Source organism: Ahaetulla prasina, chromosome 11, assembly GCF_028640845.1.
Source record: "Ahaetulla prasina isolate Xishuangbanna chromosome 11, ASM2864084v1, whole genome shotgun sequence".
In the NCBI taxonomy this organism is placed as follows: Eukaryota; Metazoa; Chordata; class Lepidosauria; order Squamata; family Colubridae; genus Ahaetulla; species Ahaetulla prasina.
Genome location: NC_080549.1, coordinates 12,771,314 through 12,794,170, shown reverse-complemented (window position 1 = coordinate 12,794,170; position 22,857 = coordinate 12,771,314). Strand labels below are relative to the sequence as shown.

The 22,857-nt window shown below is 46.8% G+C and overlaps 1 protein-coding gene across 5 annotated transcripts in view; it reads left to right on the top strand.

The window, feature by feature from the left end:
- Positions 1-22,857, top strand: part of SYTL4 (synaptotagmin like 4) — a 40,315-nt gene that overhangs the window by 3,487 nt on the left and 13,971 nt on the right. For 3 of the 5 annotated variants that reach the window (XM_058197113.1, XM_058197114.1, XM_058197115.1), the window contains exons 2-11: positions 8,886-9,051; positions 9,438-9,653; positions 10,432-10,541; positions 12,927-13,041; positions 14,907-15,020; positions 17,170-17,275; positions 18,309-18,399; positions 18,913-19,016; positions 19,869-19,955; positions 21,851-22,029. In XM_058197113.1, coding sequence (XP_058053096.1) covers positions 8,886-9,051; positions 9,438-9,653; positions 10,432-10,541; positions 12,927-13,041; positions 14,907-15,020; positions 17,170-17,275; positions 18,309-18,399; positions 18,913-19,016; positions 19,869-19,955; positions 21,851-22,029 — 1,288 coding nt within the window. Of the gene's footprint in view, positions 1-4,014; positions 4,159-8,885; positions 9,052-9,437; positions 9,654-10,431; positions 10,542-12,926; positions 13,042-14,906; positions 15,021-17,169; positions 17,276-18,308; positions 18,400-18,912; positions 19,017-19,868; positions 19,956-21,850; positions 22,030-22,857 lie in introns of those variants that run through there. The other 2 variants (XM_058197116.1, XM_058197117.1) reach the window with 2 other exon arrangements.

The following is a 22,857-nucleotide window of genomic DNA, read 5'->3' as shown; positions in this document are numbered from 1 at the left end:
TGATGAAGGTATCTTTTCTTTTATGCACACTGAGAGCATATGCACCAAGGCAAATTCCTTGTGTGTCCAATCACACTTAGCCAATAAAAAATTCTATTCTATTCTATTCTAAGCACGTTCCTGTTATATAGAGTAATACAGTGTGGACGTTCCTGTTATATAGAGTATGGAAGGATGTGATTGATGGCTGTCATATCCCTTTCTTGCTTCGATCTTTCTTGTCTTGGGATCTGGATCCCATTTGGAAGCATGTTGATATTAGTACATCCCATTCAGCGGTGGGTTTCAAATTTTTTTTACTACCGGTTCTGTGGGTGTGGCTTGGTGGGCGTGGTGTGGCTTGGTAGGTGTGGCTTAGTGGGCGTGGCAAGGAGAAGGATACTGCAAAATCTCCATTTCCTCCCCATCAGCTGCGACTTGGGAGGCAGAGAATAAATGGGACGGGGCCAGTCAGAATTTTTATTACCGGTTCTCCAAACTACTCAAACTTTCCGCTACCAGTTCTCCAGAACTGGTCAGAACCTGCTGAAACCCACCTTTGATCCCATTTAGAAATGTGTTGCTATTGCTATCGATGAGAAAAAGTTAAACTGTTAAAAAGTTAACCACTGACTTATCAGGAAGGTTTTTGGGAAGGGTTTGTCCTCCAATCTTGCTGTTTAGCTTCCGGATGTTTCATTACCAAACTAGATAACCTCTTCAGTGGGGTTTGGGGGTAAGGTGCCTTGTTCCGTTTTTCTTCCGTTGATATAGGGCTCAAGTGTGGCGATGGTCAGTGGGTCACATGACTTGATTGTTCACGTGGCGCGAAATTCAACTGGCAGGGAGAGGCTCGGTTTTGTCATTTGATTGGATGGTCCGGTTTCTTATACGTTCATATGCCAAGTTCTAAGTCAATGGGTTTATTAATGGATCCATTTGTAGAGTGCCAGGCTTCGATGAATTTGTGGGCATGACAAGTTTTGGCGTGGCCAATGACTTTGGTCTCGTCCCACTCGAACTGGTGATGTTCGTTGTCGACCTGGCTCGATATTGTCAATGTGACTCAACTTCCTTAGCAGGGAGGCTTATGTGCTATTGGTGAAAATGGGGGATAACCAGTGGTGAAATGTAAAATTTGTTACTACCGGTTCTGTGGGCGTGGCCTGGTGGTGGTGGGGTAATGTGACTGGGTGGGCGTGGCTAACTTTTTTTTTTAACTTTTAAAAGCATTTTTTCTACAACCTCTTTGGCTGGAGGGGTTGTAAAAAATGCTTTTAAAAGGCTCCGATGATCCCAGTTGAGTTACCTGATCGTCAGAGGCTTTTGTTTTCTTTTAAACACATTTTTTTTTTGCCTTTAAGAGAAAAAAAAGCCTCTGACGATCAGGCAAGGCCGAAGAGGTTGTAGAAAAAATGCTTTTAAAAGGCTCTGACCATCCCAGCTGAGCCGCGTGATCATCAGAGGCTTTTTAAAAAACTTTTAAAAGCATTTTTTCGGCCGAAGAAAAAAATGCTTTTAAAAGTAAAAAAAAAAAACAACCTCTAATGATCGTGCGGCTCAGCTGGGCATGGGGGGTGGGCAGGGATTTTTGCTACCAATTCTCCGAACCACCTGCTGCCATCGTTACCGGATCGGGTGATCCGGTCCGAACCGGAACATTTCACCCCTGATCCAAATGCTAAACCTCTGGCCTCCCCCACCCGGCCCCAGTTATGGTGTTACACACAATTCTGTGAAAATGTAACTGGAGAAGGCTGAGAAACTTTGACTTGGCTAGAAGCAAAAAAATATTCTCTTAAACCTCTTTTTTTTTTTTTTTTTTACATTTATACCCCGCCCTTCTCCGAAGACTCAGGGCGGCTTACAGTGTATAAGGCAATAGTCTCATTCTATTTGTATATTTTTACAAAGTCAACTTATTGCCCCCCCAACAATCTGGGTCAATCTTGGGCCGGGCTCGAACCTGCAGTAATTGCAGGCTACTGTGTTCTTAATAACAGGCTTTACCAGCGTGAGCTAAACCGGCCCCTTTTAGTGCCCCTTTTCCCACCTCTTAGCAATTTGGGGTTGAGGTGGGCAGGGTCCCTGATTCGTATTTGGGCTGGTTGTTATCTCTTTGGAAACTGCTCCAACAGGTCTGGGCATTTGGCTTCTCTGCCAGCCATGAGGGCACACAGCCCATAATTCTCATTCTGAGTTGTGCCCGAAGCTGGCTTATTGAAGTCAGGCAGCTTGGCAGTTGAAATGGAATGTTGGGTTGAAGACAAAAAAAGAAAAGGAAAAAAAAGGATGTGGATAAACTGGATTTATTTTTTCTTTGGGCATTTTCTTGGCATCTGATTGTCAGAAAACACAAGGTTGGTCGGTTAAGTTGAGTAAGGAATGCTTGGAAGACATTGACGGCATCACAAAGTTTGAGAGGGGATCTTGGTGCTGTCAGAGATTGCTTGTTTTCCTTGCGGATATTTTATAACCCCAAACTAGACACTAACTAACGCTAACACTAGACTTGCACTGATGATGTTACCTAGTTTGGATAACAAAACGTCTGCAAGAAAACAACCAAGATCCACAATCCTCCTCCTTCTCCTCCCTCCTCCACAAACCACATTTCCTTCTAGCATTGCTGATGTTACCTAGCTGGGTAATGAAATGTCTACAAGCTCAAAGAGCACCAAGGAGCCCATAGTTCTCCTCCTCCTCCTCCTCCTCTTCCTCCTCCTCCTCCTTTCAGGTCTGCCATAGCTGGGTTCACACCAGGAGTAAAATGCTCCTGGTTCGGACCGGATCACGCGATCCGGTAGCGATGGCAGCAGGTGGTTCGGAGAACTGGTAGCAAAAATCTCTGCGCCCCCCCCTCCGCTAATGCCCACCCAATTACCCAGTCGCGCGCTTGCCGTTTCTTTTAAAAAATGCTTTTAAAATGTAAAAAAAAAAAAGACTTTGACAATCACAGCTGAGCTGCGCGATCGTCGGAGCCTTTTGTTTTTTACTTTTAAAAGCATTTTTTAAAAACCTGTTCAGCTGAATAGGTTGTAAAAAATGCTTTTAAAAGTAGGAAAAAAGGCTTGACGATCACAGCTGAGCCGTGTGATTATCAGAGCCTTTTTTTTACTTTTAAAAGCATTTTTTTAACCTATTCAGCCAAATAGGTTGTAAAAAAATGCTTTTAAAAGGTTAAAAAAAGGCCTCTGACGATCATGGCTGAGCTGCCTGATTGTCACAATCTTTTTTTTTCTTTTAAAAAGATTTTTTTCCCCAACCTTTTCGGCCGAATAGCTTGTAAAAAAAAACCCTTTTAAAAGTAAAAAAAAAGATTGCGCGCCACAGCTGATCACCCCCCCCCATGTGCTGTTCTACTTACCGCATGCCTCCTTTTGGTATGCACTGTGCGTGCGCACCTCGCATTTGGTGCGCACTGCACATGTGCAGCCAACGAACCGGTAGTAAACTGGTTGTTTTCACCACTGGTTCACACATTATATGGGGAGCCGCACAATGTGGTCGACTGAATGCTGAAGACTTTTGCTGACGGGGTTTGTTTGTTTTTGGCTCAGGGATTTATAAGAGCCAAGTTCATAGGGGCTGGGAAAGAACGTACTTTTGACTTGGTCACTCCTCTGGACCTCTCTTCTATATATTACTGCATGAATAGTTATTATTGCTTCGATTGCTAATGCTCCAATCTCTCCCATGCCCTTTTATCGAATGTCATGTACTATAAATCCGTCAAGGGCATGGATTTTTTTTACTAGTTTCGAATTCCAAGCCTCCCAGTTCTTCTTCTTCTTTCTTTAAAATAGCTATTTATACTCTTTAACTGTTATCTGGCAGAACAGGATTCTCCAGTTTTAAAACTTCGTCGTCTATGTCCCTTGGACTTCTGTTATTATTTTTTCTCCCCAGCAAATAATACAATCTGTGTTACATTTGAATCTCGTCGGAAGGAAGTTTCTCTTCCTTGTTCCCGCACTTGGGATCCTATTGGCTCACAGCAATCTAAAGTCACAATGGTGGTGATGTAACTGAAAAGTGGCTTTGGAGAATGAAAAGACGGGGCGAGGGGTGGGGGAAGAAAAGGGAAGAAAAAGATTTATTGAAATAGGCGGAGGACACAGCCTGAAATCCCTCAAAATGCCCCACGAGAGAGACAGCAGGAGTGGCAGCCATAGAAAAGTATGTAGATGTCTCCTTAGAGAAAGGGTGGAAAAGAATTGGCGCATGGCTGGCTGGCATGTGGTCTATGCAGCGGTAGTGGGTTGCAGATCCCGGTTTGCTCGTGGGCGTGGGCCAGTGGTGGGTTTCAAATGTTTTTACTGCCGGTTCTGTGGGCGTGGCTTGGTGGCCATGGCACGGCTTGGTGGGCGTGGCAGAGGAAGGATATTGTAAAATTTCCATTCCCATCTCACTCCAGGGGAAGGATACTGCAAAATCCTCATTTTCCTCCCGATTTATTCTCTGCGGGAGGCAGAGAATAAATGGGGGCGGGGCCAGTCAGAATTTTTAGTACCGGTTCTCTGAACTACTCAAAATTTCCGCTACCGGTTCTCCAGAAGTGGTCAGAACTTGCTGAAGCCCGCCTCTGGCGTGGGGAGTACTTACTCAGGCATGAGACGCTTCTGTGCATGCACAGAAGCATCTGGGCAGGTGGGCGGAGCCTCCTGCTGCTGCTCCCGGTTCACCTGATCCGGGGTGAACCGGTAGCAACCCACCACTGCTATGCAGGGTGGATAAAAAGCAATGATTAAAAGAAAAAAACTCAAAAAATTGGATTTTTAAAACTTAAATCGGATTTTTTTTTTATTTTTATCAAATGTATTTTAATAAAATGCTTTTGAAGTAAAAAAATCTATCTAAAGATAGTTTTCTATTTAAGATACATTAATAATACAAGAAGAGTTCTCCTCTGAAAACAACAAAATACCTTATCCCACCAGACTTGAAATCCTAGGTTTAGAAAACTTAGAACTCCGCCGCCTTCGACAAGATCTAAGTTTAACTCATAGAATCATCTATTGCAATATCCTTCCTGTTAAAGACTACTTCAGTTTCAATCGCAATAATACAAGAGCAACCAATAGATTTAAACTTAATGTTAACCGCTTTAATCTAGATTGCAGAAAATATGACTTCTGTAACAGAATCATCAGTGCTTGGAACACATTACCTGACTCTGTGGTCTCTTCTCATAATCCCAAAAGCTTTAAGCAAAAACTTTCTAATATTGACCTCACCCCATTCCTAAGAGGACCAAAAAGGGGCGTGCATAAGAGCACAAACATGCTTACCGTTCCTGTCCTATTGTTTTTTTCTTCTTCTTATATATATATGCTTATACTTCATTATATTTCCTCATATATATGTTTATATACTATATAATCATTTTGTGTGATGCTTGTGTATATTGTTGTGACAAAAATAAATAAATAAAAATAAAACAAATAATTTAGTTTATTCAGCATGAAATGGAGCTTAGTTATGTAACATGAGGCAGTATATTCTGCAATAGTTACATTTTAGAATAGAATAGAATAGAATTTTATTGGCCAAGTGTGATTGGACACACAAGGAATTTGTCTTGGTGCATATGCTCTCAGTGTACATAAAAGAAAAGATACGTTCATCAAGGTACAACATTTACAACACAATTGATGATCAATATATCAATATAAATCATAAGGATTGCCAGCAACAAGTTATAGTCATACAGTCATAAGTGGAAAGAGATTGGTGATGGGAACTATGAAACGATTAATAGTAGTGCAGATTCAGTAAATAGTCTGACAGTCTTGAGGGAATTATTTGTTTAGCAGAGTGATGGCCTTCGGGAAAAAACTGTTCTTGTGTCTAGTTGTTCTGGTGTGCAGTGCTCTATAGCGTCGTTTTGAGGGTAGGAGTTGAAACAGTTTATGTCCAGGATGCGAGGGATCTGCAAATATTTTCACGGCCCTCTTCTTGATTCGTGCAGTATACAGGTCCTCAATGGAAGGCAGGTTGGTAGCAATTATTTTTTCTGCAGTTCTAATTATCCTCTGAAGTCTGTGTTTTTCTTGTTGGGTTGCAGAACCGAACCAGACAGTTATAGAGGTGCAAATGACAGACTCAATAATTCCTCTGTAGAATTGGATCAGCAGCTCCTTTTGGGGAAACTCATTCAGTGAATCCAAGGTTTGCGAGCTGCGTTGACGCATTCACACAATTTCACAGAGGAGAAGACAGCTGCTCTTTAAAAATTGCGAATCAAATCGAGTTGATTTGAATCAAGCCTTTTTACTAGTGATTTAAATCATGATTGAAATCGACTTGATTGAAATCAAATCCACCCTGAGCCTATGTACAGGTAATCCTCGATTTACGTCCACAACGGAGCCCACAATTTACGTTGCTAAGCGCGACAGCTATTAAGCGTGTTTTGCCCCCATTTTATGGCCTTTCTCACCGCAGTTGTTAAGTGAATCCCTGCGGCTGTTAAGTTGGTAACACGGCAGGTAAGCGAATCTTGATTTTGCTTGTCAGAAGTTCAGAAAAGTTGATCACCTGGGACCCCCACAACTGTCATAAGTATGAGTCAGTTGCCAAGTGTCTGAATGTTGATTGCATGACCACACAGCAACGGCCCTTAAGTGATGAAAAACTGTCATAAGCCGCTTTTTTTCAGTGCTGTTGTGACTTTGAACTGTCACTAAACCAAGTATTGTAAGTTGCAGGGGTGAAATCCAGCAGGTTCTGACAGGTTCCGGAAAAACCGGTAGCGGAAATTTTGAGCAGTTCGGAGAACCGGCAAATGCCAACTCTGGCTGGCCCCAGGAGTGGGGAGGGAATGGGGATTTTGCAGTATCCTTCTCCCAGGAGTGGGGAGGGAATGGAGATTTTGCAATATCTTTCTCCCAGGAGTGGGGTGGGAATGGGGATTTTGCAGTATCCTTCTCCCAGGAGTGGGGAGGGAATGGAGATTTTGCAGTATCCTTCTCCCAGGAGTGGGGAGGGAATGGAGATTTTGCAGTATCCTTCTCCCAGGAGTGGGGAGGGAATGGAGATTTTGCAGTATCCTTCTCCCAGGAGTGGGGTGGGAATGGGGATTTTGCAGTATCCTTCTCCCAGGAGTGGGGAGGGAATGGAGATTTTGCAGTATCCTTCTCCCAGGAGTGGGGAGGGAATGGAGATTTTGCAGTATCCTTCTCCCAGGAGTGGGGAGGGAATGGAGATTTTGCAGTATCCTTCTCCCAGGAGTGGGGAGGGAATGGGGATTTTGCAGTATCCTTCCCCTGGAGTGGGGTGGGAATGGGGATTTTGCAGTATCCTTCCCCTGGAGTGGGGAGGGAATGGAGATTTTGCAGTATCCTTCTCCCAGGAGTGGGGTGGGAATGGGGATTTTGCAGTATCCTTCTCCCAGGAGTGGGGAGGGAATGGAGATTTTGCAGTATCCTTCTCCCAGGAGTGGGGTGGGAATGGGGATTTTGCAGTATCCTTCCCCTGGAGTGGGGAGGGAATGGAGATTTTGCAGTATCCTTCTCCCAGGAGTGGGGTGGGAATGGAGATTTTGCAGTATCCTTCTCCCAGGAGTGGGGAGGGAATGGAGATTTTGCAGTATCCTTCTCCCAGGAGTGGGGAGGGAATGGAGATTTTGCAGTATCCTTCTCCCAGGAGTGGGGTTGGAATGGGGATTTTGCAGTATCCTTCTCCCAGGAGTGGGGAGGGAATGGGGATTTTGTAGTATCCTTCCCCCAGGAGTGGGGAGGGAATGGAGATTTTGCAATATCCTTCTGCCAGGAGTGGGAAGGGAATGGGGATTTTGCAGTATCCTTCCCCCAGGAGTGGGGAGGGAATGGGGATTTTGCAGTATCCTTCCCCTGGAGTGGGGTTGGAATGGAGATTTTGCAATATCCTTCCCCCAGGAGTGGGGAGGGAATGGAGATTTTGCAATATCCTTCTCCCAGGAGTGGGGAGGGAATGGAGATTTTGCAGTATCCTTCCCCCAGGAGTGGGGAGGGAATGGGGATTTTGCAGTATCCTTCTCCCAGGAGTGGGGAGGGAATGGGGATTTTGCAGTATCCTTCTCCCAGGAGTGGGGAGGGAATGGGGATTTTGCAGTATCCTTCTCCCAGGAGTGGGGAGGGAATGGAGATTTTGCAATATCCTTCTCCCAGGAGTGGGGAGGGAATGGGGATTTTGCAGTATCCTTTCCCTGGAGTGGGGTGGGAATGGGGATTTTGCAGTATCCTTCCCCCCTGGAGTGGGGAGGGAATGGGGATTTTGCAGTATCCTTCTCCCAGGAGTGGGGAGGGAATGGAGATTTTGCAATATCCTTCTCCCAGGAGTGGGGTGGGAATGGGGATTTTGCAGTATCCTCTCCCTGGAGTGGGGTGGAAATGGAGATTTTACAGTATCCTTCCCAGTGGTGGGATTCAGCCAGTTCGCACCACTTCGGGAGAACCGGTTGTTAAGTGTCTGAGCAGCTTGGCACACTGGTTGTTGGAAGAAATCATTAGGGCAGAGAACCGGTTGTTAAATTACTTGAATCCCACCACTGATCCTTCCCCTGCCATGTCCACCAAGCCACGCCCACCAAGCCATGCCGCGCCCACCAAGCCACACCCACAGAACCGGTAGTAAAAATTTTTTGAAACCCACCACTGATGTAGCCCATTCCTTCTCCCAGGAGTGGGGAGGGAATGGGGATTTTGCAGTATCCTTCCCCTGGAGTGGGGAGGGAATGGGGATTTTGCAGTATCCTTCTCCCAGGAGTGGGGTGGGTAAAGTAGTATTTGCTCATCTGTTCTGCTCTACCTGGGAAGGCAGGCTGACTAGGAGTGACTTGCGATGCAGTGATTTATCACAAGGACCGTCACTTATTTTTAGCTGTGCTTTTTACCCATGTATTTTTTGATTTATATATTTTCTAGATTTGGGAGGTCAAGTTGCCCTGAAGGCAAGAGAAAGGAGTAGGTTTCCAGTGATGGCGATGGAGGCGATAGACCTGTCTTTTCTCTCGGAGGCGGAGAGGGACTTCATCATTCGGGTGCTCCAGCGAGATGAAGAACTGCGGAAAGTGGAAGAGAGAAGAATTAGGTGAGGAGTTGGCCAACACGGGATCATTGCCCAAGGCTCTTGAGGCTGGTAAGCGGGGAAAAGGGACCCCTGAGTGTGTTGCCATTCTCAGTTTAGGACACTAAGTGAGAAGCAGAAGGTTCTTGAGGGTAAGGACCTCCCCTGTAGAAGATCTACCCTACTTTCGTTCTTCAGAAGAGCTTGACTCTTCGGTGCGCCAAGTGGTCCAGTCCAAGACCTGATTGTCATCTTCTTCCAAGCCCCATGCAATGCTCTGAGGCTTTTCCTTCTACCCAAGCTGAATCAACCGACATTTGGGTCTCAAATCAGATGAGCCATATGAGGAGCCACCTCTGGTCTCCAGAGAAGGTCAACCTCTTCTCTCTTTCTGCCCTTCCTCCCAACAGGCGTCTGAAGAATGAGTTGCTGGAGATCCGGAGGAAAGGGGCCAAGAGGGGCAGCCAGCGGTACAGCGAGCGGACCTGCGCTCGTTGCCAGCAGAGCCTGGGCCGGGTCAACCCCAAAGCCAATACCTGCCGGGATTGCAATCACCTGGTTTGTCGCGACTGCCGCTCCTACGATGCCGACAGCTGTTGGCGCTGCAAAGTTTGTGCCAAGGAGGCGTAAGTCCGCTCCCCTGCTCTGCACGTTGCACGACTGGGGTCGTGTTCTGACCCGGCTCCCCAAACACGGACAAAGCGTCTGTAGTTAAATCAATACTTACTTTATTAGGAGCGCCAGCAGCCCTTGCAAAAAATTTCTCTCACAGGCGAACAAGTCCGTTCGGCCGAAAGATGAATAGTTGTCTGCTACATCTAGTCATCTCCGCCCCCTGCCTTTCATCCCCAGCGTGAGGCTTCGCTAGCAGCAGTGGCTCTTCCGTCCTAAGGACCGGCCCATGGATTTCCACTGCTCTCCTCTCCTCTGCCTTTTGCCCATCCGCGCATCAGGCACTGGACCCAGCTCTTCCTTCTCTTCCTTATCAGCCGCCTCCAGACGTGGGGGCTGTTGACTCTCCATTTGAGGGCTGACGGTCGGCCCGGGCTCCGCCTCTGTCTCTCTCTCTGACAGCTCCATTCCCTCTTCCCCCTCAGGTTGCTTTGATGCTGACCCATGCCTCCTTCTCTACTGATTCGGCTGCTGGGGGGGGGGGGAACCCGGCGGCCAATAGGCCACAACAGGTTGTATATACCTTGGTATTCTGTACACAACTGGGAGTATCCAACCATGGTCAACGTTAAGATGTGTGGACTTCAACTCCCAGAATTCCCCAGCCAGCATGGTTCATTTCACCTAATGCTCGTTCGTACTTCGAGTTACCCAAAGGGACTTTGGGATGGGGGTGGAGATTCATGTTCTCAGAAGTGATTGCCGTTCTCTTCCCTGCTTTCCCATCTGCAGGGAGCTGAAGAAAGCCACTGGAGACTGGTTCTATGACCAGAGAATGCATCGCTTTGCTCCTCGTCTGGGCAGTGACATCGTTCGTATGTCTCTTCGGCGCAAACCACAGGGTGGGGCATCTTTATCGGCAAAGGCAACTTCTGTCTCTGGTTTTTAATTAGAACAAACGTTCAGTATTTTTCAAGGCTAAGTAGTTCTAATTTCTCCCTGCCAATTCCTTCGGTGCCCTGAGATATTTTCCAAAGAGAGATCAGGATGCTGTCAACTGGATGCCATCTGCATGCAATCTGGTGTTGCAGCATTTACTGTCTAGACCAGGGTTTCTCAACTCTTGGCAACTTTTAAGGTACGGGGGCTTCAGCTCCTCAAATTTCCCAGCCGGAATCCAGGCGTCTTAAGACGACCGAGTTTGAGAAACGCTGGTCTAGATATTAGTCCTGTTTCTTATCTGGCCATTATCATTTGGATCCCGTTAGAATCTGCCCATCTCTTCTTCCTTGCTCATGTCAGCGATGGCCTCCTTATGTAGGTCTAGGACAATAATGGCTAACTTCTTTGCTATCGAGTGCCAGGAGGGAGGGTGGGGGAGGTTGCGCGTGCAAGATAAAATACAAACATACACAATAGTTAAAACAACCCTTAAAAAACTGATTTAAATTTGCCCAAAAATTTAAAATAACAATACACCCCATAAAATTACAAAAATTTAAAAACCCATCAAATTCAATTAAAATTTAAAAGTAAAATCAAGCTAGTCCAGCCATACGAAATAAATAGGTTTTAAGTTCGAGGCGAAAGGTCCTAAGGTCAGGTAGTTGTCGAAGCCCGAGGGGAAGTTCGTTCCACAGGGTCGGAGCCCCCACAGAGAAGGCCCTCCCCCTGGGGGCCGCCAGTCGGCACTGTTTGGCTGACGGCACCCTGAGGAGTCCCTCTCTGTGGGAACACACCGGACGATGGGAGATAGAGGCCGGCAGTAGACGGTCCCGTAAGTAGCCCGGTCCTAAGCCATGGAGCGCTTTAAAGGTGGTAACCAATACCTTGAAGCGCACCCAGAAAACAACAGGTAGCCAGTGCAGTCTGCGCAGAATAGGTGTTACGTGGGAGCTCCGAACCGCTCCCTCAATAACCCGCGCAGCCGCATTCTAGACTAGCTGAAGTCTCCGGGGGCTGTTCAAGGGGAGCCCCATGTAGAGAGCATTGCAGTAGTCCAGGCGAGAAGTTACGAGAGCATGAGTGACCGTGCATAAGGCATCCCGGTCCAGGAAGGGACGCAACTGGCGGATCAGGCGAACCTGATAAAAAGCTCTCCTGGAGACAGTCGCCAAATGATCTTCAAAGGACAACCGACCATCCAGGAGCACACCCAACTTCCGGTGGGACTGGAAGCTGTCAAATGGGCCATTTTCGGCCTCCGGAGAACCTCCGGGGGTGGGGTGAGGAAGGCTGTTTTCACCTTCCCCAGACTCCTAGAGAGGCCCTGGAGGCTGGGGACAGCAAAAAACGGGACTTCCGGTTCCACCGGAAGTTATCAAACGGGCCGTTTTCGGCCTCCCGAGGACCTCTGGGTGGGGGTGGGGGGATGGCCATTTTCATCCTCCTCAGACTCCTAGAGAGGCCCTAGAGCCAAGTGAGAGAGAAAAACGGGCCTTCCCCACTCACCCCGCAGGCCCTCCGGAGGCAAGAAACAGCCTGTTTCCCTACTTCTGGTGGGCCCAGAAGATCTGAACATCAGTTGAGCTGAGCTTGTAGGTTCGCCATCATGGGTCTAGGACAACTTGGCGTGGCCAACTCAGTGCGGGACCACTTGCCATGGCCAATTTGCCATGGGACAAGACTTCCATTAATATCAAAGAAATGGTGGGATAGAATCATTAAAGCAAGGGTACAATAGGAGGAACAAAATGAAATCAGAATGACAAAAAATAAAACAAACGTTTAATTGTTTTAAAGACTTAAATTGAATTGTTGAATTTTCCCATAGAGAGTTGTCCTGTGATGCGTTGGCCATGGCAAGTTGGACATGCTGAGTTGACAGCAGCAAGTTGTCCCATTCCATCCTTACGCTCCTCCCTACTGAACATTTTTACCCCCATCCTGGGGAGGAAACAGCAGTTTAAAACTTGCAAGTTCAAAGGTCTAAACAATGTATGGAGTAAAGCAGTTGCCCAGTGTGACTGCTTTCGGTTGACTCCTCAAGGGAATATTTATTTTGCTTTGCTTTGCTTTGTTTTGCTTTGACCGGGTTTCCAGAAACGGGAAGACAAGTATAATTCATTCAGTAACCTATAATGAAACAAACCGTAGCCTAGCATGATGTAAGCGGGGCTGTAGGTGTGTATCCTTACAAGGTTGCCAAAGGCAGAGGCTGTGAAAATGGGGGAACTGGTATTAGCTTCCTTATTTCCACAACGCAGTTGTGTTCAAATTGCGGGGAGGCTGAGAGCGTTGGATCCTCTGTGCTGTATTTTGACACCTCTTTTCCTCTGGTCATTTAGCTAGCAAAAGAGAGACAACAAGCCAAGTGCTTCTTCAGAAAGCTCAACGCAAAGACCCCAAAAGTGGCTCTGAAGTGCCCCCCAAAAGTCCCCAGCATCAACGCAAGGAACACAGGTGATTCTTCCTCCCTGCCTCGTTGGTTTTTTTGCATCCAGGCTCCAAATGCATGAAATAAAGAGTTCAGCGGGTTTGTGCCACCGTCAGCTCATCTGCTGGTTATTCGTGGAGAACTAAGCTGTGGCTGCAGGAAGCAGATTTAGTATCTTCAGAACCAGGAAGAGGTGAAATGCTACCGGTTCCCACCAGTTCGGGCGAACTGGTAGCGGCAGGTGATTTGGCGACCGGTAGCAGCAACAGCATGAGGCTCCGCCTACCTGCCTAGATGTCGTTACTTCCTGGTTTTAACCAGGAAGTAACCTGTTTTTGACCCTCTGTGCATGCGCAGGAGGCTTTGCGCATGCACAGGGGGTCCAAAATCGCACATGACGCACACCCGCACTTCTGAACCGGTAGGGAAGGTAAGTAGATTTCACCCCTGGAACCAGGGTTAATTGTTGGAATTTGAATCGTGCTTTTCTGATGGACAGTTTCCCAGACAACCCACACCTCAAATTGTCAGGGAAGATTTAATGAATATAACGAGTTACATGGGATGGATTTGGGGAACCACCACAAAACGTTTGGAATTCAACGGGTCTATCAACCCATTCTGGTTAATGAATAGAAAAGGAATGGATCGCATAATAAGAGGTTGCTGAAAAATCATGCTGTAGAAATGCCTATAGAGATTCTCATTCATCCAGGTCACGGTTGTCCCAAAGGTGCTGTTGTGTCTGCGCCCTCCGAGCTGGGCCCCCTGCCAGAAAGTGACTTGGAAAGTGAGGGGGAAGGGCCATCAGGACTTACCTCAGGAGCACCAGCTTCCCTGGTTCAGCTCCAGGAGCCAGAGGCAGCCAGGTGGAAGAGATAACGAGGCCTCTGTCCCCTGACTCTTTCCCCCCCCAGGCCACGCCTCCAGACCCAGCTGATGGCAATCAGGCCTAGCTGGACCCTAGGTTTCGTAGGCAGGAGAGGCAGGAACAACAGAAGCAGGGTGGGGCAGGCCTAGGAAGTGCTGAGTCATGGAGCCACACCCCACAGGATATAAAACCAGCGAGGGCTGCTACGCCTCTTCATAGCAGGCAAATTAACTGCTTGACTAGAGCTGAAGTACTGTTTGTTGACTCATCGGCATCAAGGGAGATAACAGAGACACTTGGCAGACGCTTGCTAGTTTGCTGCCAGAGCTGATAGTGCCGGCTAATTAAGCCATCGCTCAGACGGAGGTGAGGGGGGACAGAACATGTGCTTTTTCAGGAGGCAACTGGACTTTCTTGTTTTTTCTTTTGAAGATGTTTCGCTTCTCATCCGAGAAGCTTCTTCAGCCCTGACAGGATAGTGGGGAATGGAAGGATAGATGGTCATTTGCATCCTTTTAGAGGGTCACTGAAGCACTTGGAGGTTTATCTGTGTCCTCAGGGTCACCTGAGTAGTGCGGATGAGAAGCGAAACGTCTTCAAAAGAAAAAACAAGACAGTCCAGTTGCCTCCTGAAAAAGCACCTTTGGGACGATGCTGTAGAAATAATTCTCTAAAATAATGGAGTTGGAATGGACCTTGGAGGTCTTCTAGTCCAGCCCCCTAGGGATAATGGTGAAGATCACAAGTAGATCTTATTACTCTTGTACTTTATCAAACCGGTGATGTTGGAACAAAATCAAGGCATTTACAAATCGGCCAGCTCAAGCCCAGTTCTCTCCAGATGTGGTTAAAGGACAGCTTCCAGCTGCCCCAGCTAATAGGAAGAGATCCGGGAGGGATAGCTCAGCAGCATGGGTTCTCTTGCTCCCTGACTGATAAAGTTGCACAGAGTTTGTGAACTTGGGTCATGAAGATTTGGATTCTTTTTGCTGCTAATCTAATTAGGTTGTTCTCTTCCAGCTTGATCTCTGATTCCTCTGAGCTACGGGATCCAAAAAGTGACACAGAATCTACCGAGAATATGAGTTTGGATGGCTCGCGCCCAGCCTCTGTTCCCACGTCTACTCGATCTAGGTCAGAAAGATCTCCGAGATCTTGTCAATTACCGTATTTTTCGGTCTGTAAGACGCACCGGAGTATAAGATGCATCCAGATTTCGAAGAAGAACAAGAAAAAGAATAGTTTTTGCCCTCCCCGGCCCCCAGGAACACTCTGCAGGCCTCCCAAATCCTCTGCGTGTCCCGTTCTTGCAAAAAATGGGCCGGTTTTTTACAAAAACGAGACACGTGGGGCGGGGTTTCAGGAGGCCAAAAATGGCTGTATTAGGTGTATAAGACGCAGTGACATTTCCACCCTCTAATGGGGGGGGAAAGCGCATCTTATACTCCGAAAAGTATAAGGTACTTTTTGAGGGGTACAAAGAAGATTTGATTAGCAGGGGCGTGGGAGAGACCGAAAGACATTATATTCATAATTGTCTCCTGACAGAGATAGACTGTGTTCATACCAACCACTAAGATAGAGTAGTGCGATTACTGGTGGCTTAGCAATCTGTTTTCACCTTAATGTGATTTGCAATCTTGGTTTGTCATTTAAGATATTTGGTAAACCAGGGGGTGAAATCCAGCAGGTTCTGACAGGTTCTGGAGAACCGGTAGCGGAAATTTTGAGTAGTTCAGAGAACTGGCAAATACCACCTCTGGCTGGCCCCAGAGTGGGGTGGGAATGGGGATTTTGCAGTATCCTTCCCCTGGAGTGGGGTGGGAATGGAGATTTTGCAGTATCCTTCTCCTGCCATGCCCACCAAGCCATGCCCACAGAACTGGTAGTAAAAAAAAAAATGAATTTCACCACTGAGGTAAACCCGTGGCTTTGTGCTTTGTTCAGTAAATTGATAGCTTTGTGTGAACATAATTGCACTGCAATTGGATTCCCACACTGCATTAAACCATTGTAGGATTTGCTTGTGGCTTAGCATCTTGGAACCTGCAAATCATGTCTGAAGACTTTAAAATATTACCCGATCCCATCCAATGAGTTTGGAAGCCATGATTTAGTAAATTGAACACGAAGGGTGAATTTACCACACTCTGCATGAGATCAGCCACAAATGGAACATTGATTAGTATGTTCTGCAAATCATAGCCATATGTGGCTAGGTTAATGCATCACGCTCAATTACATGATGCTTCAGTTATGCAAATTTAAGCAAATCTAGACCTCTTTGTCAGCTTTGTTAGCTGAAAAGGAAGAGCTAGTGCTTTTCTTCTCTGTATGTCCTCAAGTAGTTCCTTTTTAAAGTTCTGTTGCTTTCCTGTTGTGTTGTTAGCTTTTTGATCTTGCATCTTCATGTCTGGCGTTGTTTCTAATGAATATCTTGGGATCAGTGGTGGGATTCAGCCAGTTCGCACCTATTCGGGAGAACCGGTTGTTAACTTTCTAACCAGTTGTTGGAAGAAATCTCCTTTTATTTTTTTCAACCTTACAGGGCTAATCCTGTAAGGAAGGCAGGAAGGAAACATTCTGGTGTTCTTTCTAGCCTAATCTTTATTGCCCTGCTTACAGAAACTGTCTCTCTGGTTAACCCTTATTACACTGTAACAGCTAAAGCGAAGCGCCCATCAACGTGAGTGACGTTGAGTTGGTCATGCCCACACGGTCACATGACCACTGAGCCATGCCTACCCAGTTGGTCATTAGGGCAGAGAACCAGTTGTTAAATTATTTGGATCCCACCACTGCTTGGGATCATATTATGTTGGGGAAGCAGGAGACAAATCGTGGCAAGAAACCAAAAGTAGATCCTTCATGTCCAAGATCGAATGAGGGCAGTAACCTGATGTTCTGCTTGGAAACGGGCCTCTGTGGCTCAGACTGCTAAGACAGTCTATTATTAACAGCAGCTGCTTGCAATTACTGCAGGTTCAAGTCCCACCAGGCCCAAGGTTGACTCAGCCTTCCATCCTTTATAAGGTAGGTAAAATGAGGACCCAGATTGTTGGGGGCAATAAGTTGACTTTGTATATAATATACAAATGGATGAAGACTATTGCTTGACATAGTGTAAGCCGCCCTGAGTCTTCGGAGAAGGGCGGGATATAAATGCAAATTAAAAACAAACAAACATCTGGTCTCCCTAAGAAGTGGAATCAGATGGATCTCTTGGTTGGCTCTAAGAGATTTCATCCTCTGATCTTTGTTTTTTTCCTCCTTATTTTTGCAGCCCTCGCCAAGGGAAGACGAACACACTCAGCCCACCGGGGCCCAAGGTCTCCAGCTTAACCCTTCCTGCTGGCTTTAAGGAAACTCCTCACTCTGATTCAGATAGCGTAGGTTTACAGATGAGCAATTCTGGTGGTCTTTCGTGGAGAGAGAGAGAGTGTGTGGATGTGTTTTTGGGAAGTCAGAAATCCCTTCTTCTTTTCAGATATAGCATCTTCTAAGATGCTATTTCCGAACATTGGAATACGTTGCTTGGGACATGCTTTTGAGTACAGTAAGAGCAATTAGAGGCAGTAGCTGGGACTCAATAGACAGCAGCTACACTTGTTAAAAGTTGAACGTGTCTCTGGGCAGTAGATTTGTTTTGCATTTCAGCTTGCGATTTACGATGGTAATGACCCAGCTCCTTCTCCTATCACATCAAGTTTAAGACTTCCAGAAATTTATAGCAAAGAAAATGTATATTTGATTATCCATGTAATAACTGCAACTAGAATTGTATTTGCACAAAATTGGAAAAGTGCAGAGATTCCTACAGAGGAGAATGCAATTAGGAAAATTTTAGAATGGGCAGAAATGAATAGGTTAACACTGGCAATTAAAGAGAAAGAACAAACTGAATACTATATTATATGGGAGCTATTTTATCGATGGTTAGAGGATAAATATGAAAATTAGAAATAAACGTAGATGAGTGAGGATCTTAAGAAGAGGATTATCATAGTATTAGATAAATTATGTATTGGTATTAAGTTAAGACTAGATAAAATAATGAATATGGCTGTAAACCTTAACTTTTATTGCACAAAATATTTATACCCAGGCGACACACTGTTTAATGGAAGATGGATTTTTTGTATTAAAATAAAATAAAAAAATTATTAAAAAAAAGTTGTAGGAGAAGAGCAGCTTAAGTGAAAGATGGGGTTAAACATGTCATAAGTTTGGAGTCATTGGGTTCCTACAAGAGACCTCAGTCCAGCCCCCTCCCAGCCACAAATTCTATTAACTAGCACCAATTTAGCTTTGACCGTCAGTCGGATTCTTGTGTATAGGTGGCATTGATAGACTCTTCTGCCTATTGAACTCAGCGAGTCTTCCTGTTGATTTGAGCCTGACACGGGTTGGTTTGTTTTCTAGGAAGCCCTTTGGGGGACTCAGAGTGCAATTTCAGCAGATGAAAATGAAGTCTTGTTCAAAAAAAATCCAAGGAGAATTCAGAGGCCGTCAGGTAAGATAGAAAGGACTGTTGGGTAGGTCAAAGAGTTGGGCTTTTAGACTGCCAACCAGGGGTAAAATGCTACCGGTTTGGACCGGTTCGGGCAAACAGGTAATAAAAATGCTACTGGTTCGGGCGAATCGGTATTTCCGACGATCAGCTGGGCAACGATCAGCTGTGATGCACGATTTATATTAGCGAGAATCATCTGATTTCCTGCTTTCTAGCTAATCTAAATCACGTGGCACAGCGGATTCCACCCCCCTTCGCTGTTCTACTTACCTTTGCAGACTCGGAAAGCTTCAAAATGTTCCTTTTTTAGCGCACGGGCATGCCGATGCGCGCGTGAAGCGCGTACTCACTAGCAGACTCACATAGGGTGAATAAATAGGGTGAATAAATAGAAAGGGTGGAATACCATCACTATAAATAAGAGAGCTGGTTTTGAGGCCTGGCATATGACCTTCCTAGCTCCGTGAAGCTAAAATGAGTGGTTTCTCTGACATCTTAGCTTATTTTCTACAGAATACACGAAGTCTGTGATTGATCTCCGGCCAGAAGATGCGGTCGGTGAAAGTGGAGTTCTGGGAGACAGAAGCAAGTCAGTCCCAGGTCTCAATGTCGAAGCGGTGAGTTTGGAAAGAGAAAACATGTGAGGACATTCCTGAGGAAAATGTGCCCTTAGTCCTGGGCTACATTCACATGTTGTAGGAAGCCTCCATTTGGTTTGTAGGCTTAAACCATCTAGTCATTCTTGCTGAAACCAGCAAATTTGAAACCAGAATGTGTGGAAAGGATCTTAGAACTTGTTTTCTCCAGTTGTGTGGAGTTTTAAGTTCTAGAATTCTAAACAAGGGCCACGTTGATCAAGGAATTCTTGTCAGGGAATTCTGGGAATTGAAATCCGTACCTGTGAAAGGAAATGAAGGAAGTCTGATTTAGAGCCTAACCATTTATAATTAGAACAAACTGTGGCTTAATCCCATGAAAGAACTCAGCAGATATTGTGTTTACTCAACTATTAGCTTTTTTAAAATTTTCCCATGACTGACTAAGGCAGGGGTCTGCAAACTTGGTTCTTTTAAGACTTGTGGACTTCAACTCTCAGAGTTCCTCCGCCAGCTTTGCTGGCTGAGAAACTCTGGGAGTTGAAGTCCACAAGTCTTAAAAGAGCCAAGTTTGCAGACCCCTGGATTAAGGCATCAGGACTTAGCCATACCTCATGCTGTGCTGTGAAGCTTAAATGACTGAATGACAAAATTAAGGAAGCCATATCAAGACCTAACAAGGTTTCAAGGCAGCTTTTCTTGTTTGAGAACCCTGGTTTGGTGTGAGATGCAAGCCACATAATACCTTGTGAAGACAGTCGCCTTGGATCTTTGCCGGGCCCACAAGTTTGCTATTGGGAGGAAAGTCAGAGCATGCTCGGAGTTCTTCCAGCTATTGCAGAGATACCTATGTGCATCTACATCTTTTCCTAGGAGGAAGAGGAGGAAGACATAGATAGCTTAGTTGAAATTCATCGGAGAAGGGCAGGGCGAAATAGCATACGCAGTGGTTCATCTTTGGTGAGTTTCTCTACTAATCATTTGCGTCATGGACCCTAGAGAAGAGAGCAAATTCGTGCTCCTGATTTCGTGCCTAGTTCAGTGGAGGAAACCCACGTTGGGTGAACTAGGGCAGGAGTGAGCTACTAATGACACTTTAACCTATGGTTTCCCAGCCTTGGCAATGTTAAGATGCAGCACCAAGTTGCCAAGTCTGGGAAACTCTGATCTATATCAGGAGTGTCAAAGTCGATTTCATTGAGGGCCACATCAGGGTTGTGCTTGACCTCGGGGGTGGGGTGGGCATGGCCAGGGTGAGCGTGGCCAGTTTGACATTACTCATGTCAGGGGTGTCAGGGTTCCAACAGATGCCCTAATTAAATCATGAGCCTTGAGCCAAGTTTTTTAAAAAATCCAGTTATTTATTAGGAGCTTCGTGTCGGCACATTCCAGGCGAAGCCAACTCTGAGCCCATGTAATTTACGCCCCAATCATGACCCTGTTTCCCCCACTTCCCCCTAGAGTGTGTCATCAATCACATTTGCCAACGGAGCAATTTCGCGGGTTGTAGAGATCACTCCCCTCCGGCCGCTGTAGGTAACTGTGGGAGACAACCTTAAGAGGGATATGTCTGGAGTGCGCTCCTGTCTTTGGTTGCTGTGCTGCTTCAACGGTTTCCCATCCCCCTTGCCTGTGGCAACTTGAGAGCAGGCCAGGGATGCCCAAGTGCTCTACCAGCAGAAACGGTCTCCAGAGCTCCATTTTCAACTGCAACAGCCTCCTGCAGGCCTCTGCCAGGGAAAACGGAGCTCAGCGGGAGCTGTGTGTGCCCCCCCGGGCTCCGTTTTCCCTGGCAGGGGGTGGCAAGATGCCGTCGCAGCTGTAAACGGAGCCTGTGAGGGCCACACGCTGCCCTCCCAAGCTCTGTTTTTGCTGGCAGAGCCATCATGGGGCAGTCTTTGGTTGTTTCTAGGGCGGCCCCGCGGGCCAGATCTAAGCACCCTGCATGCCGGATCCGGGCCCCGGGCCTTGAGTTTGACACCCTTGATCTATAGGTTAGATTCCAATTCCCGTCTTATTCTCTGACCATCGGGGTCGATGAGAGTTTCAATCCTGCAATTTTTGGTGGGCCCAGATTGCCTCTTCGTGTCGTGTCCCACTCCTCCGCTGACGACCGGGTCAGGGAAATCCGAATCAGGCGTGCCTCTGCAGCTCTGCCAAAGTCCTAGCAAAGTCCTCTGCAGCTCTGCCAAAGTCCTAGCAAAGTTCTCAAGGCAGGCAGGAGACCAGAAAGTGACTTCAGCAAGATATGTTAGACTTTGCCTGACTCAGAGAATGCCAGAAAGCAGATCCTTTATATAGGCCATGGGGTGTGGCTCCATGACTCAGCACTTATCCAGGCCTGCCCCTCCCTTCCTTCTGTCGCCACCGCCTATCAATGAAGCGAGGGTCACTCCAGTCTGCAGCTGTTGGTAATTGACCTCCCTCAGGCTCACATGCTGTGGGGGAGGGGGAGGGGTCTAGTTGCTCCGTTTGCCTGGGCATGGAGCCAGAGCTGGGGGCTGGAGGTACTTCTTCCTCCTCAGCCTGTCTGGGCATGGAGCCAGGACTGGGGCCGGGAGGCATACTAGGACATTCCTCAGCGTTCGGAAGCAGATAAGAAGGCCCTGGCTGCGGTGAAAGCGGGCGAGACACAACACTTCGGCTATCACTTTGGGAATTGGCTTTTTTTTTTTTTTGTTCTAAGAAAGGGGTGGATTTAAAATGGCAGAGATGGGAAGAAGGGCGGAGTCAAGCAGCTAATCAATGAGGCTGCGGATCGAAAATTCTGCAGGGAGTGTTAACTATAATTATAAACTTTTGCTTCTTCCCATTTCTCTCTCTCTCTCTCTCTCTCTCTCTCCTGATTTTCTTAGAGCACCCTGGGAAGCATGGTCAGCATTTACAGCGGGGCAGGTGACTTTGGCAACATCAGCGTCACTGGGGAGATCGCTTTCTCCTTGAGCTACGAAGAAAAAACGCAGGCCTTTTTTATCCACGTGAAGGAGTGCCGCCACTTGGCATACGCTGACGAAGCCAAGAAGCGGTCCAACCCGTAGGTTGGGCAAAGGGGCTGCAATGTGATGGGGCCAGGGGTTGCTGGGATGGGCATCGTTTACCTTTCAAAGAAGCTACGAGACCAGGTGTAATTGTTGTCTTCTCCAGAACTGGCTTTTAGGCCCGGCCTTCAGCCAAGTTTGGACAATGGGCTACTCTGGATTGTAGGTTTCAGGCCCCCGTCAGCATGAATCTGCGGGGGGAAGATGAGCTGGGACCTGAGCCAACAGAGATTGAGGAGATGGCTTTGCTGGCTTCGGATGAAAATGGGGAAGGCCAGGGCCTTTCAGGATTAGGACAGCTTTGTAGACAGGGAGGAACAGGGGCAGGATGAACATGAGAGATAGAGCTCAGGCGATTAGCAAGGACCAGCCCCTCCTGATCCGAGAGTACGGAGAGTGGAGAGAAGGCGAGAACAGTGCAGACTGAGCAGGCTACTTGGGAGAAGAGTGCCCCGCCCATCTTCACAAGGCACAGCTGGGGAATGAGATTTAAGGAGACACTGTGAAGAGGGGCATTTGTTGGGAACAAATGCTGAGTTCCTGAAGTGTCGTGTGTTGACATTTGAACTTCCCAAGACTTCTTGCATTCTTTCTGGCTTTCTGGACTAATTACCATATTTTTCAGACTATAAGACGCTCTGGACTGTATTTACAGGAAGAAAACAAAAAAAGGTTTTGGCCTCCACACGTCGTGTTTCTGCCCTTCCCGGGCTCCAAAAGCACACTGCAGTGCTCTTCATATCCCAGTTTTGCTAAAAACGGGGCTGTTTTTGGCCTGCAGAGTGCTTCTGGGAGCCCGGGAGGGCCAAAACCTGATGCACAGA